The following is an 18496-nucleotide window of genomic DNA, read 5'->3' as shown; positions in this document are numbered from 1 at the left end:
TTACTAAAACGTGTCATATATTCATATGTAAAAAGGTTATAAAGTAAAATAAATAAATAAACAATATTACTACGTACATACATATAAGAGAATGATTGTTTATTGAGAGGGAACCTCTTAAGCGTGTTCAAGTTATAATATTTCCAGCATTAATTTCACGATCTATCAACAAGGGTTAATGGCGAGGAATGGCGGGAACCTGTTGCGTCACCCGCGTTGCTGTCGTATATTCAGTTTCAGCTTTCAGCTTTCAGTCAGTTTGTTGTTCGTGTCGCAGGAAAACGCACGCTTCCTTCCCATGCGAAAATACGGACGCGGCTTCCTAACTTATTTAAATTAGAATTATTTTATATATGTATATATATAGAATATTTGCAAGTACATTTGGATATTCGATTCAATTATTATCAAGTATCAATTGAATTTAAAAGAAATTGGTAAAAAGATTTTAAATTATAAGGCAAAATTTTTTAAAAACATGCATTTAATAAAATTATCACGTCTTTTTTTAATAATACAAGTGTTGTCAGTCTGTCTGTCCGCTCGCACTGTATATAAGATAGGAGTTCTAATGGCATCGAGGCTGGATTCTCCTTTTGATTTGGAAAGATGCGGCCCTGCCGTGGATCTGGCGCTTGATAAAGTGAACGAAAAGTTTCTTGCACATCATAATGTGGAACTGCAAAAAGTTCAAGGAAGGTAGGTTTATAAGTTATACCCATATATAGTGTTAGTTGACACTAAAATTGTACTACTTCTTCCTATATTATTTAAAAAAAAAGAGGGAACCTAGTGTTAAGACACTCCGTTCCCCACTTTCTGCCGAATTCTGAAGGCATTGCGTGTTGAGTGACAGAACTCAATGCCGCGCTTTGCCTCGACACCAGAGCGAAGAAATGTAAATAGAAACGTAAATAAATATTTCACTTCCTCGAGTGGGGTTCGAACCCACAACCGTTGTGTTACAGTCGCACCCTTGTGCCGCTGCGCTACGACGGCCTCTAATTATTTTATTGCCCTATTTATATCCTAACAATAAAAAATATCTAACAACTGAGAGAAGGTACTGAAAGAACAATTATTTAGTGCTTTTTTTATATTCGTTAAGTCCTACAAATTTGTGCTACGAAAAATATAAAACAACAGGCCGAGTGCATGGGTTCCGTACCATCATCTATAAAAATGCAAAAAACATGTTGGCTGTATCAGAACCCCTTTAAAAACAGTTTATTTCATCATCTGTGAAAATTTTAACTGTCTAACTAATAAGATTTATGTAATGACAGACAGACGGACGAACACAGGAGCGAATAGGGTTCCCAATTTATCTTAGTTTACGTAGATTAAAACTTTATTTTTTTTAAATACATTTGTACAGTAAATAAATTTTCAATTTTCAAAATTCCACATCTACATTCATATTAACACAAATACATATTCCTAACAAACTTCTGTAAATGTGCCTTTCTTTCTAGTCTTAGTCCTATAATTTCTTATTTCTATACTATAAAACTTTTATATGGCTCAAAGAGATTTCTCCCCGTGAAATCTGAATCTAATTAAAACGACATTAGATAACCAGTCTCTCGTTTGAGAATTAAAGTTTGTACGTTAAGGATCTTGGCTAAAAGATAAAATTTACCTCATTTTCATTCAATACAAGTTCCGTAAGTAGTTATAATGCTCCTATTAGCGTCATAATACACGTCAAATTCATTTAACAGCACAGGTCAAGGCTAAGATTTATTTTTTCCTAAGAATCCTTTTCTATATGAAAAGCTATATAAAATGAGATATTTTCTTTATTAAAGTGAAAACGGTATCTTATAAAAGCTTCGAAGTTCACGACACCTATAAAATGTTTGGTGTATATTGTCACTAAAATATAATGTTGTACGTAATATGTATTTTAGCATTTTTGATTTTAATTTAAGACAAATTATCTTGTTATTTAAAAAAAAAAGATTTTTTTTTTCACTTTTATTACTTTGTCAATTTTAACTTTAGAACGTTTATTATTTTTGTTATAATCATGTGTAAGTAAGACATATGTATAAAGGACAGTTCTTGAAAAAACAATATACACTAGTTTTATTATATTATTTAATCTTAGCATTATATGCTTAATCTATTTTCTTGTATAATTCAGGGGCTAATAAAAAATCTATTTAATTATTGTTTCTAAATAAAATAAAAATCAGCTTCATGTTGTGTGCAACACATAGCAGGATAGGCAGAGGGAATCTAGTTTTAAGACATTCTGTTCCCCATTTCCCGCTGAATTCTGGAGACATTGTGTGTTGATTGGCGGAACTCAACGCCGCGCTTTGTCTCGACGGTCCTTAAATAAATATAAATTTTCCCCGAGTGAGGATCGAATTCGGAACACATACACGTGGGCCACAACCACGTCAGACCTTAATGTATGAAGTTTCTATAAAACCAATTTCATTCATACAGTTATCCGACGTGCTCTGGAGCGTTGGCCCCCGGACTAGCAGCGGATATGCACTTTAAAGATGACGTTATAGCATTCGTAGGACCGGCATGCGCCTTCGCCCTAGAACCTGTTGCCAGGTTAGCAGCATACTGGAACACGCCTATCATTACTGGAATGGGAGATCAGGTGAGTCATGACGAGAATTGAGTAGTTATATAAAGTAATGTCGGCGAGTTGTGGCCGCCTTGTTAGATGTAAATGGCTGCCAAATTAATGTGAAGTTTCATCTTAATTTGTTTAGTAGATTTTGTGTGAAAACGGAACAAACACCATCAACAAGAATATTCTAAAATAATAAATATTATAATAATTAAGATATTTTTTTATGAAAAGATTTATGTACAGAGTATATCATACTCTGTACATAAAGTCTTGCTAAGATTAAAAAGAGAGTGCTTTGTTTACTATGTAGTCGTTTAGCTTTAGATAAAAAGTTCATTCAATCATTCATTTCAGTCATAAAATGAGTGAACTATAAGCAAATATTTATCTTAGATACTAAAGAAATACTGTTCAAATTTGTTCAATGAAATTTTAAAGTTAAAATTTAATATAATTCAGAATTGGTTTTAGTTTGACGAGTGCTGCACCAAGTTAAGAACTCTATTAAAACTGCAGGACACAAGAGATGTAGTTTATTATTAAGCAAAGGTCGAACCCGTCGAGTTTTAATCTAAGAATTTAAGTTTCATTAGTTTTGAAAATTATTTAGTGCCCGATACCTAACTTCAATTGAACTCTTCGTAAAATTTATGGGGTAATAAAAAAATAAAACACTAAAACAAATCAGTGTAAACGTGAACTTAAACGACATCCCTTATCTAAATGAAACTCTGTGACCTTCTGTAGAGTTAAATAAAAAAGGACATATGAGTGAAGGCTCTTCAAACACAAGGATATATAATAAATGTAATATTAAAAAGATTTGGCTCATAGGATTTTATAAGTATTGATATATATTTAATTTATTTTCATTTCTTTGGCACTGATACACAAAGGGTTAATAGTGTTTCGGCAATCAATAGCTAATGGCCCGAAAGTTGGGTGGAAAGTGGGGTCTTTAACGGAGTGTCTTAGCACTAGGTTCCCTCCGCCTATCGTGGAGATATTTTTGGTAAATTTTATTATATTACTAGCGGAGGCGCGCAGCTTAGCTTGCGTATTTAGGGATGAATTCTAAAAAACCACGAAACATGTGTTCAATGAAATATTTTTAAGAGTCTAAATTTAAAATTTTATAATAATCGGTGGCGTTTTAAAGATTTTTCCATACAAACTTTCAACCCCTTATTGGCACCCTTAGGGGGTAAATTCTAAAAAACCGTGAAACACGTGTTCAATTAAATATTTTTAAGAGTCTGAATTTAGAATGTTATAAAAATCGGTGCAAATTTAAAAAAAATTCCATACAAACTTTCAACCCCTATTTCGCCTCTTTAGGGTTAAAATTTTTCAAAATCCCTTCTTAGTGGATGTCCAGGTTATGAAAGTAAACATCTGTCCAAATTTCACGTTTCTACCATCAGCGGTTTTGGCTGTGCGTGCGTCTTACCTCAGTCAGTGAGGACAAGTCCTTTTATATATATAGATAATAATATTTTCGAGGTCGTCGCATCGTAGCACAGAAGCACAAGCATGTGGTTGTAAGCGCGACGGTGCGGTGGTGGATTCGATTCCTACTCAAAAGAATAAATTATTTAATATTTTTATGTGCTTGCTCTGGTATCAAAGCAAAGCGTGGCATTAAGTTCTATCACTCAACACGCAATGATTCCAAATTCAGTGAAGAGTTGGAAACGTAGTGTCTTAACATTAGATTTCCTCTGCCTACTCTGCTTAAATCGAAATACAAAAAAGTTTCGTTTCATGTATTTTTATCTTGTTTACTCAAATTTCATTAAGTTTCTACTTACTTTAAGTCGTCAGGCTTAATGAAGTCTTTGTGAAACGGTCCCTGTAGTTTTAGCGTTGATAAGCGATCTCCGGCCTTCCCCTAATTACTTAACTACAATCTTCAAAGGTCAAGTAACGAGAACCACGTGAATATTTTAAACATATTCATTTAAAATTTCAAAGAATAAATATTTAATTAAATGTATATTGTACGTATTATATGCAATATTTTATCATGAATTAATTATAATTATTTACTTATTTCGAAAATATAATTGTTTCAATGCTTTATTATCATTAGGTTTATTATATTATATTGCAATATGTAGGACATTTTATACTTTAATTTCTTCGAAAAAGGTGAAAAAATGCCTAATAAGTACCGAAAATATGTCTAATAAGTACACAGTCTTTTCATTTTTTTCAATCGCATAGCGGATATTAACATGTCTGTTTTATTATGATAAACGAGTATTTATGCATCATACAAAAATAAAACATAATTTCATAGCAACTAGTATTTAAAACAAAGTATTTCCTATATAGCTTATGTTACGTACACAAGAGAATAGTTTCATCTAGAGAACAGTCATTACGGGCTCGATTTACCTTGTCCCGGTGGTCAAGGGTACAAACAAATCAGCGAAAGAGCTCCACGGAATCCACGAACTTGGCATTGACGCCGCAAACAAATGGAATTGAAGTGTAATGGTTTGTGAACACTGAACACTTACTTTGTAAAGTCAACCTTTCGATATGTAGATATATCTCTCCTTTTTATTTTAATTTAATTTAAAGGATTTATTTCTCTCTTTATTTCGTCTCTATCATATTGTAATTTTTGCAATTTTGTTCTGAATAGAGATTTTTATTAGTGTGTAGCGAATCCATTTTACGACTATCGTCTTTGATACTGTTGTCGAACTTTTGCTTTATTTGTAATTTGAGTTCAAGTCTTAGTTAGGATTTTTATTATATAGTAGCGACCCGATCGCGGCTTCGCCTGTTTGTTCTACACATTTATTTATTTTCCAATCTGAATTATTTTCGCACACACCAGAGTGGGCAGAGGGAACCTAGAGTTAAGACACTCGTTTCCCCACTTTCCGCCGAATTTTTCGAGGCGAACATAATTTCTAATATTATAAATCCCTGCAGCATTTAACCAGTGTTATATGCTATTAATAAAATATTTAAAATAATTAAATATGCATCATCTATTTTAGCCTCCTTCAGAAGGAGAATTGGCGGCCCCAGCGAGTGTCGTAAGTCGCATGCACAGACTGAGGAACCTGCGTAAAGGGACTAGGGTGAGTTGTTAAAATTATGAAGTTTTGAGAATGAACGAAGTTCTATAGCTTTATTAAATATGTAGTTTGAAATGATAACAATTAAAACACTATTTGATTGATTTATATTTGATCTTAAATAATTGAGTAGATCAACTATTTTTAAAATATTTATTTATGTAGAGAGTATCCGAATTTCAAAAACCTAAGTACAAGATAATAATGTTATATTAAAATAATATATATAAAGTTGAAATATAATTTCATACTTTTCTAAAATTCCGATTTGCTATCGACTTTATGAATACAATATTAACCTATGCCTAAAAAATGTATAAGTTTGAAGTCTATAATATAATTATGTCTTTACAATATATCCATATATTTATAAAATATCATATTCTAGCCTCAAACACTCTTCAACGACAAGGGCAAGTATCCAACACTGACCCGAATGTCGTACTGCCAGTGTCGCTTGCCGAGGGTCTTCACCAGCGTCTTCGAGCGATTCGGATGGTCTCACGTAGCACTGCTTCTGGATAAGTCTGATTTGTTTTCACTTACTGTTGGTAAGTTTATTATTAGCTTTACTTTTTCAAAATTTAAATTTCTTAAAGGGAAATTTTACTTTTTGTAGGCAGGTTTAAAAACAGATTCCAATTTAAATGTTATAAAACTTTATATTTGAAACATTAATTATCTAAACTTTATTTACATTATTGTAGGTATATCTTTTCATAAGTTTTGCAATAAATTTCGAAGTTACAGTAAAGTAATACTTGAACACGAATTTAGTTCGAGTCATTCTACTTTGTAGAGCTATCAGGAAAAAGCTCTTAAAAATAGGGTTGAGCCATGAACTAATTATATTATATAAATAATATAATAATAATACATAGTTGATTATATAAATCGCTCTCAAGTTTGAGATTGATCTTGAGATGTCTTTTTCATTCATAGAAAATTAATTAATGAATGAAAAGGTCATTTCAAGATAATTTTCAGACTAGAGAGCGATTTTTAAATACAGGCCTAAGAGTGCGTATAAATAAAATGATTGTTATGGGTTCGAACCATAGGAAACTCATGGGATTTACTTAGTTTTATTTTCCCAATTTATGGGACAAATCCAAAACTTATTCGGGTGAAATGTGGAAAACGGAATGTCTTGCTTAAGTCTTAATGTTTTTTCTATTAAAGAAGTTGCATATAAGTAGTTGGGATTTGTTGGTTCTGGCGCACGCGCCAGAACCAACAAATGCGCTAGAACACGGGAGTGTGCCAGACCCCGCGCGTCAACTTGTCGATGCTTCGAAATTAAAAAAAAAAAAAAAAAAAAAAAAAAAAAAAAAAAAAAAAAAAAAAAAAAAACGGTTTAGCCCCCCATTTGAATCGATTGCGCCGGGTCCCAGAGCTGTAGCTCTAACCGTTCCAAAGATAGTTTTTCGATTCATTAAATGCCACTAGACGCGTCTCTTATCAGTCACCCTCATCAAGCTCGGGCCCGGCCTTATCGCTCGCTTCCCCGAATTGCTAACAACGAACCTACGTCACAGTGCCCGTCTCTTTGTCGCTATGTTGCCTAACAATTTGTTTATTAAAAACTTCTCATTTAATATGCAATTTCTATCATTTTAATTTAATAAAAATGTCTAACCTAACCTAACCTACCGAAATCCTGCAATTTCTATCATTTTAATTTAATAAAAATGTCTAACCTAACCTAACCTACCGAAATCCTGCAATTTCTCTCATTTTAATCAAAGCGTCAGAAACCGCGATACAGGACTGTGTGTTAGAATCCGCGATATTAAATCGCTTTCTACAAATGATTTTCTTATTACAATCTTTGTGAATTTATTTAGTCTAAATACTTCCATTGTATTTTTTACTATATAATGTTTCAAATAATGGTGCGCCGATGTAACAATATTTTGTTTATTAAAACTTCTCATTTAATATATATATTTTTATGAAATCTAACAATAAGAAATCGAAATGAGAGTATAAAAATGTAAAGAAATGTTCAACCTAACCTAACCTAAGAATAAAAATATTTTGTTTATTAAAACTTCTCATTTAATATATATTTTTTATGTATTTTTTAGTTGTTATTGTAGAATTTTAGACATGCTCAAACTTGTAACATTTACTCATAAGTGATAAGCATACAGTTTGAATATTATCGTTATCACTTCCGGTATTTTAATAGGTTTGTTCCGCTACATTGTGCAAGTTAGTATAAAACGACTGTGTATCTTTTTTGGATTCATCACTAAGTTGTTCAGTGTCTTCTTGTTAAGAACTATTGTGCGAGTGTTGTCTAGTAAGTGCTAACCACATGGAAACCATTATGGATGTGAGTATTACTTTTTATTCATGTTATTTTGTATTTTACTATGATTTTTTACAACTTATGTTTTTTACCACTCTCTAACGTTTTTTAGATAGCATAGAAATTTATTTTATTTTATACTTATTTTCGTTTGTATTCATTGTTGTAGCTTACGTGCTGCGTGGGTGGGAATAAGACAGAATATGAAGAAAACACATATAAACAGTATTACTTCTCAACATCTGACGATGAACGTACCTCACCATACCCTATCAAGAAACGAGAGAGATCAAAGAGCAGTGACTCTCTAAACGAGTTCTTTCAAGAACCTCCTCCGAAGATAAAAAAGACAAAACTACGTTCTTCATCGGTGGGGCGAGCGACGAACGATGGTACCTCATATATTACTACCAACGAAGATGATGGATCCAATGCAACACATCTCATAAAAATTGAGATATTTGAACTGAAAAAACTGGTTGATGTACCACCGGAGGAGCACTGGAAACATGCAGATGTGAGGGTCAAATATTATAACAAGAAAAATAACAAAAATAACCACCACCAGCTTACACGAAAGTTGGTACATAGTATCACCAAAGAAATTTCTAGTGCACCAAACCTAAAAAAATATCACTTTAAACAAAAAGACTAAATAAATTATTTTACTAAAATTTTACTTTGTTTTATTTTCATCTGAAAGGCATTTTAATAAAACCAAATAATATTTTTTACATTAGCATTTATTATTTCACTCATACATATTTTTTTACATAATGTTCTTCTTTCTAAAATTCTTGTTTAAAATAATATAAAAGATTGAAACATATCGTTTAACAGAAGATCATTATTATTTGTATCCTAACGCCATTGTTTCTTTATTAGTCATAAGTGATAAGCATACAGTTTGAATATTATCGTTATCACTTCCGGTATTTGAATAGTTTGTTCCTTTACAAAGAATCTACAAAAGCCAAAAACGTTTCTAACTTACTAAAAATGATAAATGATAACTATTTGACAGATTTGCTATTACTAATGTCATTGTTTCTTTATTAGTCATAACTGACAAGCATGCAGTTTAAATATTATCGTTATCTCTTCCGGTTTTTTTATAGTTTTGTTCCCTTACAAAGAATCTATAAAAACCAAAAACGTTTCTAACATAGTATCATTTACTGTCTTGTGTTACATTCATTCGTGTTGAAAATGTCGAACTGTGATCATGTTACTAGTGTGTTATTTACTAAAGAACAAGAGAATGGAAGTAATTGCTGGACTGACAAGGAATTGGACGAAATTTGCGAGATTGTTGAATCAGCAGAATGTGCTATGGAAGTTTTCAACGAAAAATTCACAAGTATTGAGTCAAAGACTTTTGATTCACAATTTGATGAAGCTTTGTTCAACATAAGTGAAAGTGTGGAAAAGCAGTAAGTAATAATGATTATTAATGTTTTTTATTTATTTCTTTTTTTTTCCTGTTTAAATTTATGAAATGTTGAATTTAAAACTTATTTTTTTCTTTGTTCACCAGCTTACAAGTTGGCAGAGGCTTGAAACGCGTAGTTCAAGATAACAATAAAAAAGTTGTGAAAATGAGACGTCCAAGCGAACCTTCAACTTCGAGGGATTCAGAACCATCAGTTCAACCATCAAACATTGACATGATCAACTGTGAGGTATGCAAAATACTTGTTAAAAGGAGATATTTAGTAAATCATTACCGAAGCAATATTCATAAAAATAATGCATTACGTATTCATCACAGTTTTCCTAATGTAACATTAATCGAAAAAGCATTTGGAAAACGTGTTTATACTTACAGAATAACTCCACTCTCCGTTAGCGATGAGCTTTTGGATTTTAATTTGTTTTTACATTCCATCAAAGATATTCTTTTTACTTTAGTTAGTGAGAGTATAGTAGTTTTGAAAACCTTCAAAGTTAATTTTATACTTCAAGCTATTTTTATTCAACAGAGTAAAGAATTGACAAATATTTTTGATTTTCAAACTCCGAATGTCATCATTAACGAATCTGTTAATCTAAATGAATTTCTCGATTCTTTAAATGAAATATTTGCAAACAAAATAACTGAGTTTGAAAATAAAGACAGCGGTTGGTCTATTCAGAAAATATTTAGTTTGGATATGAATGTGAATAAATTTAATCCACTTCGCGGATCTTCATACATTGATTTGCCTCACGACATACGAAACAAAAAGGCAGTAATAAATGTAAAAAATAGCGACGTTCAGTGCTTTAAGTGGGCTTTACTCTCAGCATTGTACCCAGCAAATAAAAGTTCAGATCGAGTCACTTCATATTCAAAATATGAAAACAAGTTAAATTTTGATGGTGTTCCTTTTCCTGTGAAGTTAACAGACATTCATAAAATCGAAAAGATGAATAATTTGAGTGTTAACGTTTATGGACTGGAATACAATGCTTTGAGTAAGTCTAACTCTGTGGTTGGTCCATTATATTTTACAAAGTGCCTCAAACCTATTCATATTAATTTACTTTACATAACGAGTGGAAGTAATGGGCATTATTGCTATATAAAAAATTTATCTCGTTTAGTGAGTCATCAGGTTACATCACGAAATAATGCCATTTACATTTGTGACGGTTGCCTTATTTATTTTAACAGTCAGGAAGCTCTCGATAGACATAGATTGAATGATTGTACACATGTCAGAACCGATCTTCCAAATAAAGATATAAGTAAAAAAAACTGGCGTGGTGAAAATGTACCAAGTGATAAGATAAAATTCGAAGGTTATGAAAAGAAAAAGAGAGTACCCTTTGTGATTTACGCAGATTTTGAATCTTTTCTCAATCCAATCGATTCATGTTCCAATGATCCTTTTAAATCTTTCACTACCAACGTTCAAAGACATGATGAGTACAGCTTTGGTTATTATGTCAAATGTTCATATGATAATAAGCTTTCTAAATATATTACTTATACCGGTGAAAATTGTGCTAACGTATTTTTGACAAGTTTACATAAAGATATAGAAATTATTTGTAGAGCTAATTCTTTTCAAAAATGTCCTCTTCCTCTATCAGAAATAGACAACAAAACAATACAAGAAGCTTCTATATGTTACATATGTGAGAGTGAATTAAAGGATGAACGATATATCGATCACGACTGGCATTTAGGTACTTTTATAGGTGTATGTCATGAGAATTGTAGCAAAAAAATTCATAATACCTCATTTATTCCTATAATATTACATAATCTGAGCAATTACGATGCTCATTTTATTGTACATGCATTAAATTTTGCCGAAGGTGAGGTACAAATCATTCCACAAAATAAAGAAAAGTATATTTCTTTCTCAAAAATTCTGAATGTAAATGGTAAAAAGGTTGGTTTGAGGTTTATTGACTCTTTCAAATTTTTATCAAGTAGTTTAGATTCACTAGCTAAGAATCTTAATGACAATGAGTTCCGAGAAACGAGAAAACAATATCCCTCTGATAAAGACTTTCAGTTGTTAAAGCGGAAAGGTGTTTATCCATATGAACATATGACTTCGTTCAAATCATTAGAATTATCATCTTTGCCACCAATTGAGTGTTTCGCTAGTACATTGACTGGTGAAAGCATTTCAGTTGATGATTATAATCATGCTCAAAAAGTATGGTCTCATTTCCACTGTCAAAGTATGGCTGACTATTCTAATCTTTATTTAAAAACTGATGTAATACTTTTATGTGATATTTTCGAAAATTTTAGAAATGTTTGCATGAAGACTTACGATTTAGATCCTGCTCATTACTATACCGCTCCAGGGCTAAGTTGGGATGCTATGTTAAAATATACCAAAGTTGAACTAGAATTATTAACAGATTTTGACAAAATTGCTTTTGTCAAATCCAGTATTAGAGGAGGCATATCGCAATGCAGTAATCGCTATGCAAAAGCAAATAATCCACACATGAAAACTTTTGATAGTAATGATCTTATTTCATATTTAATTTATCTTGATGCAAACAATTTATATGGGTGGGCTATGTCTCAATACTTGCCTTTGTCCAATTTTGAATGGGAAGATCCTTATGTAAATTATAATGTACCAATCACCTCTGATATTGGATATATTTTAGAAGTAGATCTAGAATACCCCGATAGCTTGCATGATGCTCATTCCGACTTTCCATTGTGTCCAGAAAATATTTGTGTAGGTAATTCGAAAGAATCTAAATTAGTTACTAATTTATACAGGGTGGAAGAGGCTGCGCTTCTTTAATTGAAACTGCATATAGGGTAAAAAATTTCAAACTCGAAGCTAAAGAAATTAATCAAGATGCCTCAACAGTTTGGACGTAGGATTTTTTTTTCATTTCACGATTTTTCTCCATACCTGTATTTCGTGTGACGCACACATACACATACTACTACAAAAATACTACTAAGCGTTGCCAAACTTCTACTTTTCATTCGTCAAAACCAAACCGAACGAGAAAGAACGATATCTCGCGTTCTTTGTCACGCAATTACCTATTTATTATAAATCTAAATAACGTTCAAACCTCTTATTAAAATTGTTTAACAAAATCCTACTTTAAGTCAATTTATTATATCACCTTTATTATGAAATTATTTAGAAATACTGCATGGTTATTGAACCACCCACAAAGTAATATTCAAAATTTTTAACACAAAATGATATTGAACTACGATAGATAGATACTTACATTTAACATTAGTTTTACATCGTCGTTGTCGCATTCTCCTTTTACTATCACTAATATTTACATCATAAGTAATATTAAAAACTCAACATTTGTTTGAAACGTCTTAAAAAAATGTATGTTTTGATAGTACACTCAAATACTGACACAATAGTTTCACATTTGAGAAAAATACTCAGTAATCACATCATCACGATCACGAAACATTCATCACGATTTTAGAAATCCGATTAATGATAAAATTAATATTAGACAACATCCAAATAATTTAAAACACTTAATAATTATTCAACGTATAAAATCGAACAAAATAATGTAAATACAACAGAACTTAGCCGTTCCGCGGCTAAGTTCTGTTCTCACACAGATAATTAAAAACATTGTAATAGTTGCCATTAACTAAAATACTTATCGAATATACTATTAAATTTTTTATTAAGATTTTCATTATTATTTATATTTGTATGATTATTTTGATAGAAAATCGTATAAAAATTAAATATTAAACGAGTTTTATAATGTTACACGAGGACCTGCGAAAACTCAATACGAAATAAATTAATATTTAGTAATTATTTGTAAATAGTATTGATAATTTTATTAATTATTTTAATATCAAATCATGCGTAAAAAGTATAATCTACATTTATTATTAATTATAGTGTTATATTGCACAATCAATCAATATTAAAAATGAATTTTGTTATCTGTACAAAGACACCCCGCTCACGCCGCACCGATTACCGGGGATTCCCATAGAATCGGTGCGGCGCGTACATTCTGCGCAATAGTAGTTGGGTCGGACTATAGCTGAATGCTATTTACTAAACCATATAAATACAACGGGTTATGGGCCCAGACCACGTCGTAACAATAATAAAGAAGTTTGCATCAATCGTAGAAAATTAGAAATACTGGCGAGATTAAAACAGCGTTACTTCACGCGACGCTTCGGCGTTGGTATTGAAATTTGGAGGTTAAGTTGCCGGGAAGGAATAAAAAAGAAAAACAAGCAAAATAAACAATCACAATGGAAAGGAAACAGCACAGTAATAAAACTGGAAGGAGTAAAAAATTGGAATGCTTGGAAGTTCCAAACCATAATACTACTACGGGGGGAAATTGTGTCATCATCATCTGCATTTATTGTAAAAAGAAATGCTACAATTAAAAGAAATATTAAATGTTTCAAGTGTAATAATATGGGTCATTATCGAGCTGAATGTAATGTGGACAGAAAATGTAATATTTATTGTTAAAAAAAGTGAAAAAAATGCTATTATTGTAATAATTTTGTAAACATGTTAAAAATGAGTGTTAGTTTAAAACGGGAACATAAAAAATGTGTTTGTAGTGCAACAAAAGTAAAATTAAAAACCTAATAGAAATAATTCAATAAAAGTGTGTGTAAAGTGTATTCCTAAGTGTTGGTTGCGTTAATTTAACATCAGCTCGCCGCCGTTGCCTACATACCTACGCTAGTTGCTGCGACTCGATTTCTTGAATGAAGCGTGTGCGACGTTGCCGCTTTGACAGGTAAGTGTGTGAGTGATAATGTAACACTTTACAAATGGCGTTTTTTTTTAAAACGATTATTTTATTATTTATTTTGTTTGAAAAAATAACTTTTTCATTTTTGGGAATTATTTTTTTTCTGAATTATATTAGGCTTTTATAGAGTAGTTAAAACTGTGGTTTCATTTAAAGTGGTGCCGTCAATTCCACCCTGTATAACAAAAAAAAATATGTTATACATTATAGAAATCTTTTGCAATGTGAGAAATATGGTTTGCGAGTACAAAAAGTTCATAGAGTATTAAAATTCAAGCAAAAACCTTGGTTAAAAAAATATATTGAATTAAACACTCAATTACGAACTTTAGCAACATCCGACTTTGAAAAAGATTTTTATAAGCTGATGAATAATTCTGTATTTGGAAAGACAATGGAAAATATCGAAAAAAGAGTAAACGTGAAATTATTAACACATTGGGAAAATCATGGAAAAATCAAAGGTGTTGAGAGTCTCATTGCTCGCCCCGAATTCCACAGTCTTTCCATTTTTTCTGAAAATTTGGTCGCAGTCCAACTTCGCAAAACTAAATTGTTTTATAATAAGCCCATATATTTAGGTTTTAGCATATTAGAGATATCCAAGACTTTAATGTATGACTTTCACTATCAGTACATGAAAAATAAATTTACCAACATAAAATTGTTATATACTGATACTGATAGTCTGATATACCAAATATTTTGCGGTGATTTTTACAAAGAAATTAAGGAAGATTTAAATTCATATTTCGATACTTCTGATTATCCTTCAAATAATCAATTTCACTTTCCTCAAGTAAATAAAAAGAAATTAGGATTTTTTAAAGACGAGAACAACGGAAAAATTCTTACTGAATTTGTTGGATTGCGATCAAAAATGTATGCAATGAGTGTCGAAGATCGTACTATCACCAAAGCTAAAGGGGTTAATAAAAGTGTAACTAAGAAATTAAATGTTAGTGACTATAAATCATGTTTATTTAATAAAAAAATACAACTTGCTGAAATGTATAGATTTAGAAGCATCAAACATGTTATATTTACACAAAAAAATAATAAAATTTGTTTGTCATACAACGACACCAAGCGACATATTTTGCATAACTCTATAGATACATTAGCTTGGGGTCATTATAAGTTAAAATAGTATTAAGATGTCATTTTTATTGTATTAGTTAAGAAAATATATTATAAAATGTTATGTATTTTTTATTATATGTACATATTTAGTTTTACGTTTTAACTGAATAGACGTATCCTACTACATTTAACATGTTTCATTTTGAACACCCTTTCACTGCTATTATAGCGGGTCCTAGTGGTTGTGGAAAATCAAAGTTTGTATGTGATTTTTTGAAAAACATAAATCATGTTTGTAATCAAGAATTTAACACTATCTTATGGTGTTACGATGAAATGCAACCATTATACAATTTAAGTGGAGTTAATTACTATCAAGGAATTCCTGACTTGAACATGTTTGATGGGAAGTATCCCCAATTGATTATAATCGACGACCTTATGAGAGAATCTGATGGGCGCATAGTTGATATTTTTACTAAAGGAAGTCATCATAGAAACTTGAGTGTATTCTACATAACGCAAAACTTGTTTCATCAAGGGAAAGGGCAACGTGATATATCGTTAAATTCTAGCTACATCATTTACTTTAAAAATCCTAGAGACAAAACTCAAATACGTTTTCTTGCTCGTCAAATAGTACCTGAGAATCCTAAATATGTTGAAGAAGCATACAAAGATGCCACTAGTAAACCACATGGATACTTGATGATAGATTTAAAACAAAATACAGATGATATTTATCGAATGAAAACTAACATATTTCCTGATGAATATACCATTTGTTACATTCCTAAGAAGGGATATAAATACAATAACTCTAAAGACAATTCCATCATTATTAAACAATGACACATAGAGTAAAGACACATAAAGAGTTTTTAAGAGCGCTACATAGCTTAAAACCAAAATATAGAAAAGTTTTACTTGGCGCTTGTAATAAAGAAGAAATCGATTGCATTTGTGAGTGCATATACAATGTTTTGAAAGGGAAAATTCCGCTGCAAGACGAACACAAAAATAAATTAGATAAGTATAAGAATGTTTTAAGAAAGCTTGTTTCAAAGACAAAGAACAAAGCTAGAAAAAATATTATAATACAAAAAGGTGGAACTTTCTTACCAATTATCTTGAGCACAGTTTTGGGTGCACTATTTAATTCATTGATTTAGAATAAAAATGGACAACGCAAAGAAAATGATATTAATTGAACCTGAAATAATGGAGAAACTTAAGAAAGATAATGCTCATACTACTGTTAACAATTTATCACAACTTGATGAAGAAATGAGTAAAGTTTTAAAAACTAAATTAGACGACAGAGAGAAATGGTCACTTTATCAACAAACTCTTCAGAGATATTTGTATTTTATTGCTAAAGATCGAAAACCAATAGAAATACCCTTAGTAAATTTTGCTGAAACGGAAAATTATATAAAAGAAGATGCAACAACAAAAAAAACTGTAGACATTAAAGAAGAGCCTTTGAAAACACACGAAAGACTGATTAATGAGAATACTCCACACAAAAGTAATGACTATTACACTAAATCTCAACTGCTTCAACTCATACCAAAGACATATAAAATAAAAGGTGAGCTGTTAATTGATATTTTATTAAAAAATAAAAATAAGATTAATTGGAACGATAATGGTACAATTTTTATAGACAACAAGAAAGTTTATAAAAGTAATATTGTTGACTTAATCAATGATGTTGTAAGACCACTCAAAAACAGTTCGCCACAAGGTTGGGTAGAATTTTCGAAAGTTTTGAAGGATTTAAAAGTACCATTGAGTTATATAGGAAATCCTAAACGAGCAACTTTCATAAATGTTATGTCAAAGACACCTGATTTTGGGAAAACGTCACAAGCTGAGACGGAATCTTCAAGCACCACAAATCAATTAACTCCTCAAACATATCCAAAATCGAACGAAGAAAAAGTAAAACGAAAAATTGCTTGGGAAAGATGGACCCCTTATTAGAAATCAAAAATATTTATTATGATGTTTCTAATCCTGCTGGTTATAGTAGTTTAAATAAATTATCCGAAGCAATGAAAAGTAAAATGACTAAAGAAGATACAAAAAAATGGTTGGAGTCTCAAGAAACTTATACCTTACATAAGCCTGTTCAACGACGATTTTCGAGAAATAAATATGTTTTATCTAATATTAGCGATCTTTGGCAAGCTGATTTAAGTGATATGAGAAATTACAGTGAATATAATGATGGAAATAAATATATTTTATGTGTTATCGATGTTTTTAGTAAATACGCATTTGCTAGACCTTTGCAAAAAAAGAACTCTGAATCTATAAAAAAATGTTTTTCAAGTATATTTTTAGAAGCTAACACTATTCCCAAACACTTACAATCTGATAAAGGTACTGAATTTATGTCAAAAGATGTACAGCAATTTTTAAAAACGCGAAATATTAATTACTATACGACGAACAATCCTGATATCAAAGCCAGTATTGTTGAGAGATTTCAGAGAACATTGAAAATGAAAATGTGGCGATATTTTACACATAAAAATACTTATCGATATGTTGACATTTTACAAGATTTGCTTTATTCATATAACCATAGCATTCATCGAAGTATTAAGATGTGTCCTTGTGATGTTAATCATAATAATATAATGACAGTTTGGCGTAATTTGTATGGTAACACAAATAGTCAGCATAAAACCATTTGTAAATTTCAAATTGGTGATCATGTTAGAATAACAAAATATAAACACATATTTCAAAAAGGATATGAAACAAATTGGAGTGATGAAATATTTATAATTACATCAGTCATAGAGAGATCGCCGTGGTTAGTGTATACTTTAAAAGATTTAAAAGATGAACCTATAATAGGAACATTCTATGAAAAAGAGTTACAAAAAGTAACATATGATCCCACTACAAAACACAAAATAGATAAAATTATTCGTACTCGGTATTCAGGTCTCAGAAAGGAGTTGTTCGTGAAGTGGAAAGGTTATCCGAATAAATTTAACAGTTGGATATTAGCATCGAGCTTAGAGTCATGAATAACGAAGATTTTTATTTAACACTACTTAGTAACAGCTCAGTTTTATACTTTCCTGATAATAAGACGACACACTTTTCAAC

At 30.9% G+C, this 18496-nt stretch overlaps 2 protein-coding genes across 2 annotated transcripts in view; both read left to right on the top strand.

The window, feature by feature from the left end:
• Positions 1–282: 282 nt before the first annotated feature.
• Positions 283–18496, top strand: part of LOC146531914 (atrial natriuretic peptide receptor 1) — a 40415-nt gene continuing 22201 nt past the window's right edge. The window contains exons 1-4 of the mRNA XM_085197737.1: positions 283–699; positions 2461–2626; positions 5620–5703; positions 6089–6251. Coding sequence (XP_085053863.1) covers positions 479–699; positions 2461–2626; positions 5620–5703; positions 6089–6251 — 634 coding nt within the window. The 5' untranslated portion in view covers positions 283–478. The remainder of the gene's footprint in view (positions 700–2460; positions 2627–5619; positions 5704–6088; positions 6252–18496) is intronic.
• LOC146531916 (uncharacterized) lies at positions 7819–8691 on the top strand. The gene is made up of 2 exons (XM_085197670.1): positions 7819–8041; positions 8187–8691. The coding sequence occupies exons 1-2, from the start codon at positions 8024–8026 to the stop codon at positions 8670–8672; spliced, it is 504 nt and encodes a 167-aa protein (XP_085053796.1). The 5' UTR covers positions 7819–8023; the 3' UTR covers positions 8673–8691.

This window comes from Heliconius melpomene, chromosome 14 (assembly GCF_056956725.1).
Source record: "Heliconius melpomene rosina isolate 202511_hmr_F chromosome 14, ASM5695672v1, whole genome shotgun sequence".
Taxonomy (NCBI): Eukaryota; Metazoa; Arthropoda; class Insecta; order Lepidoptera; family Nymphalidae; genus Heliconius; species Heliconius melpomene.
Note: the sequence above shows the minus strand (reverse complement) of the source record. Positions and strands in the feature narration are given on the sequence as shown.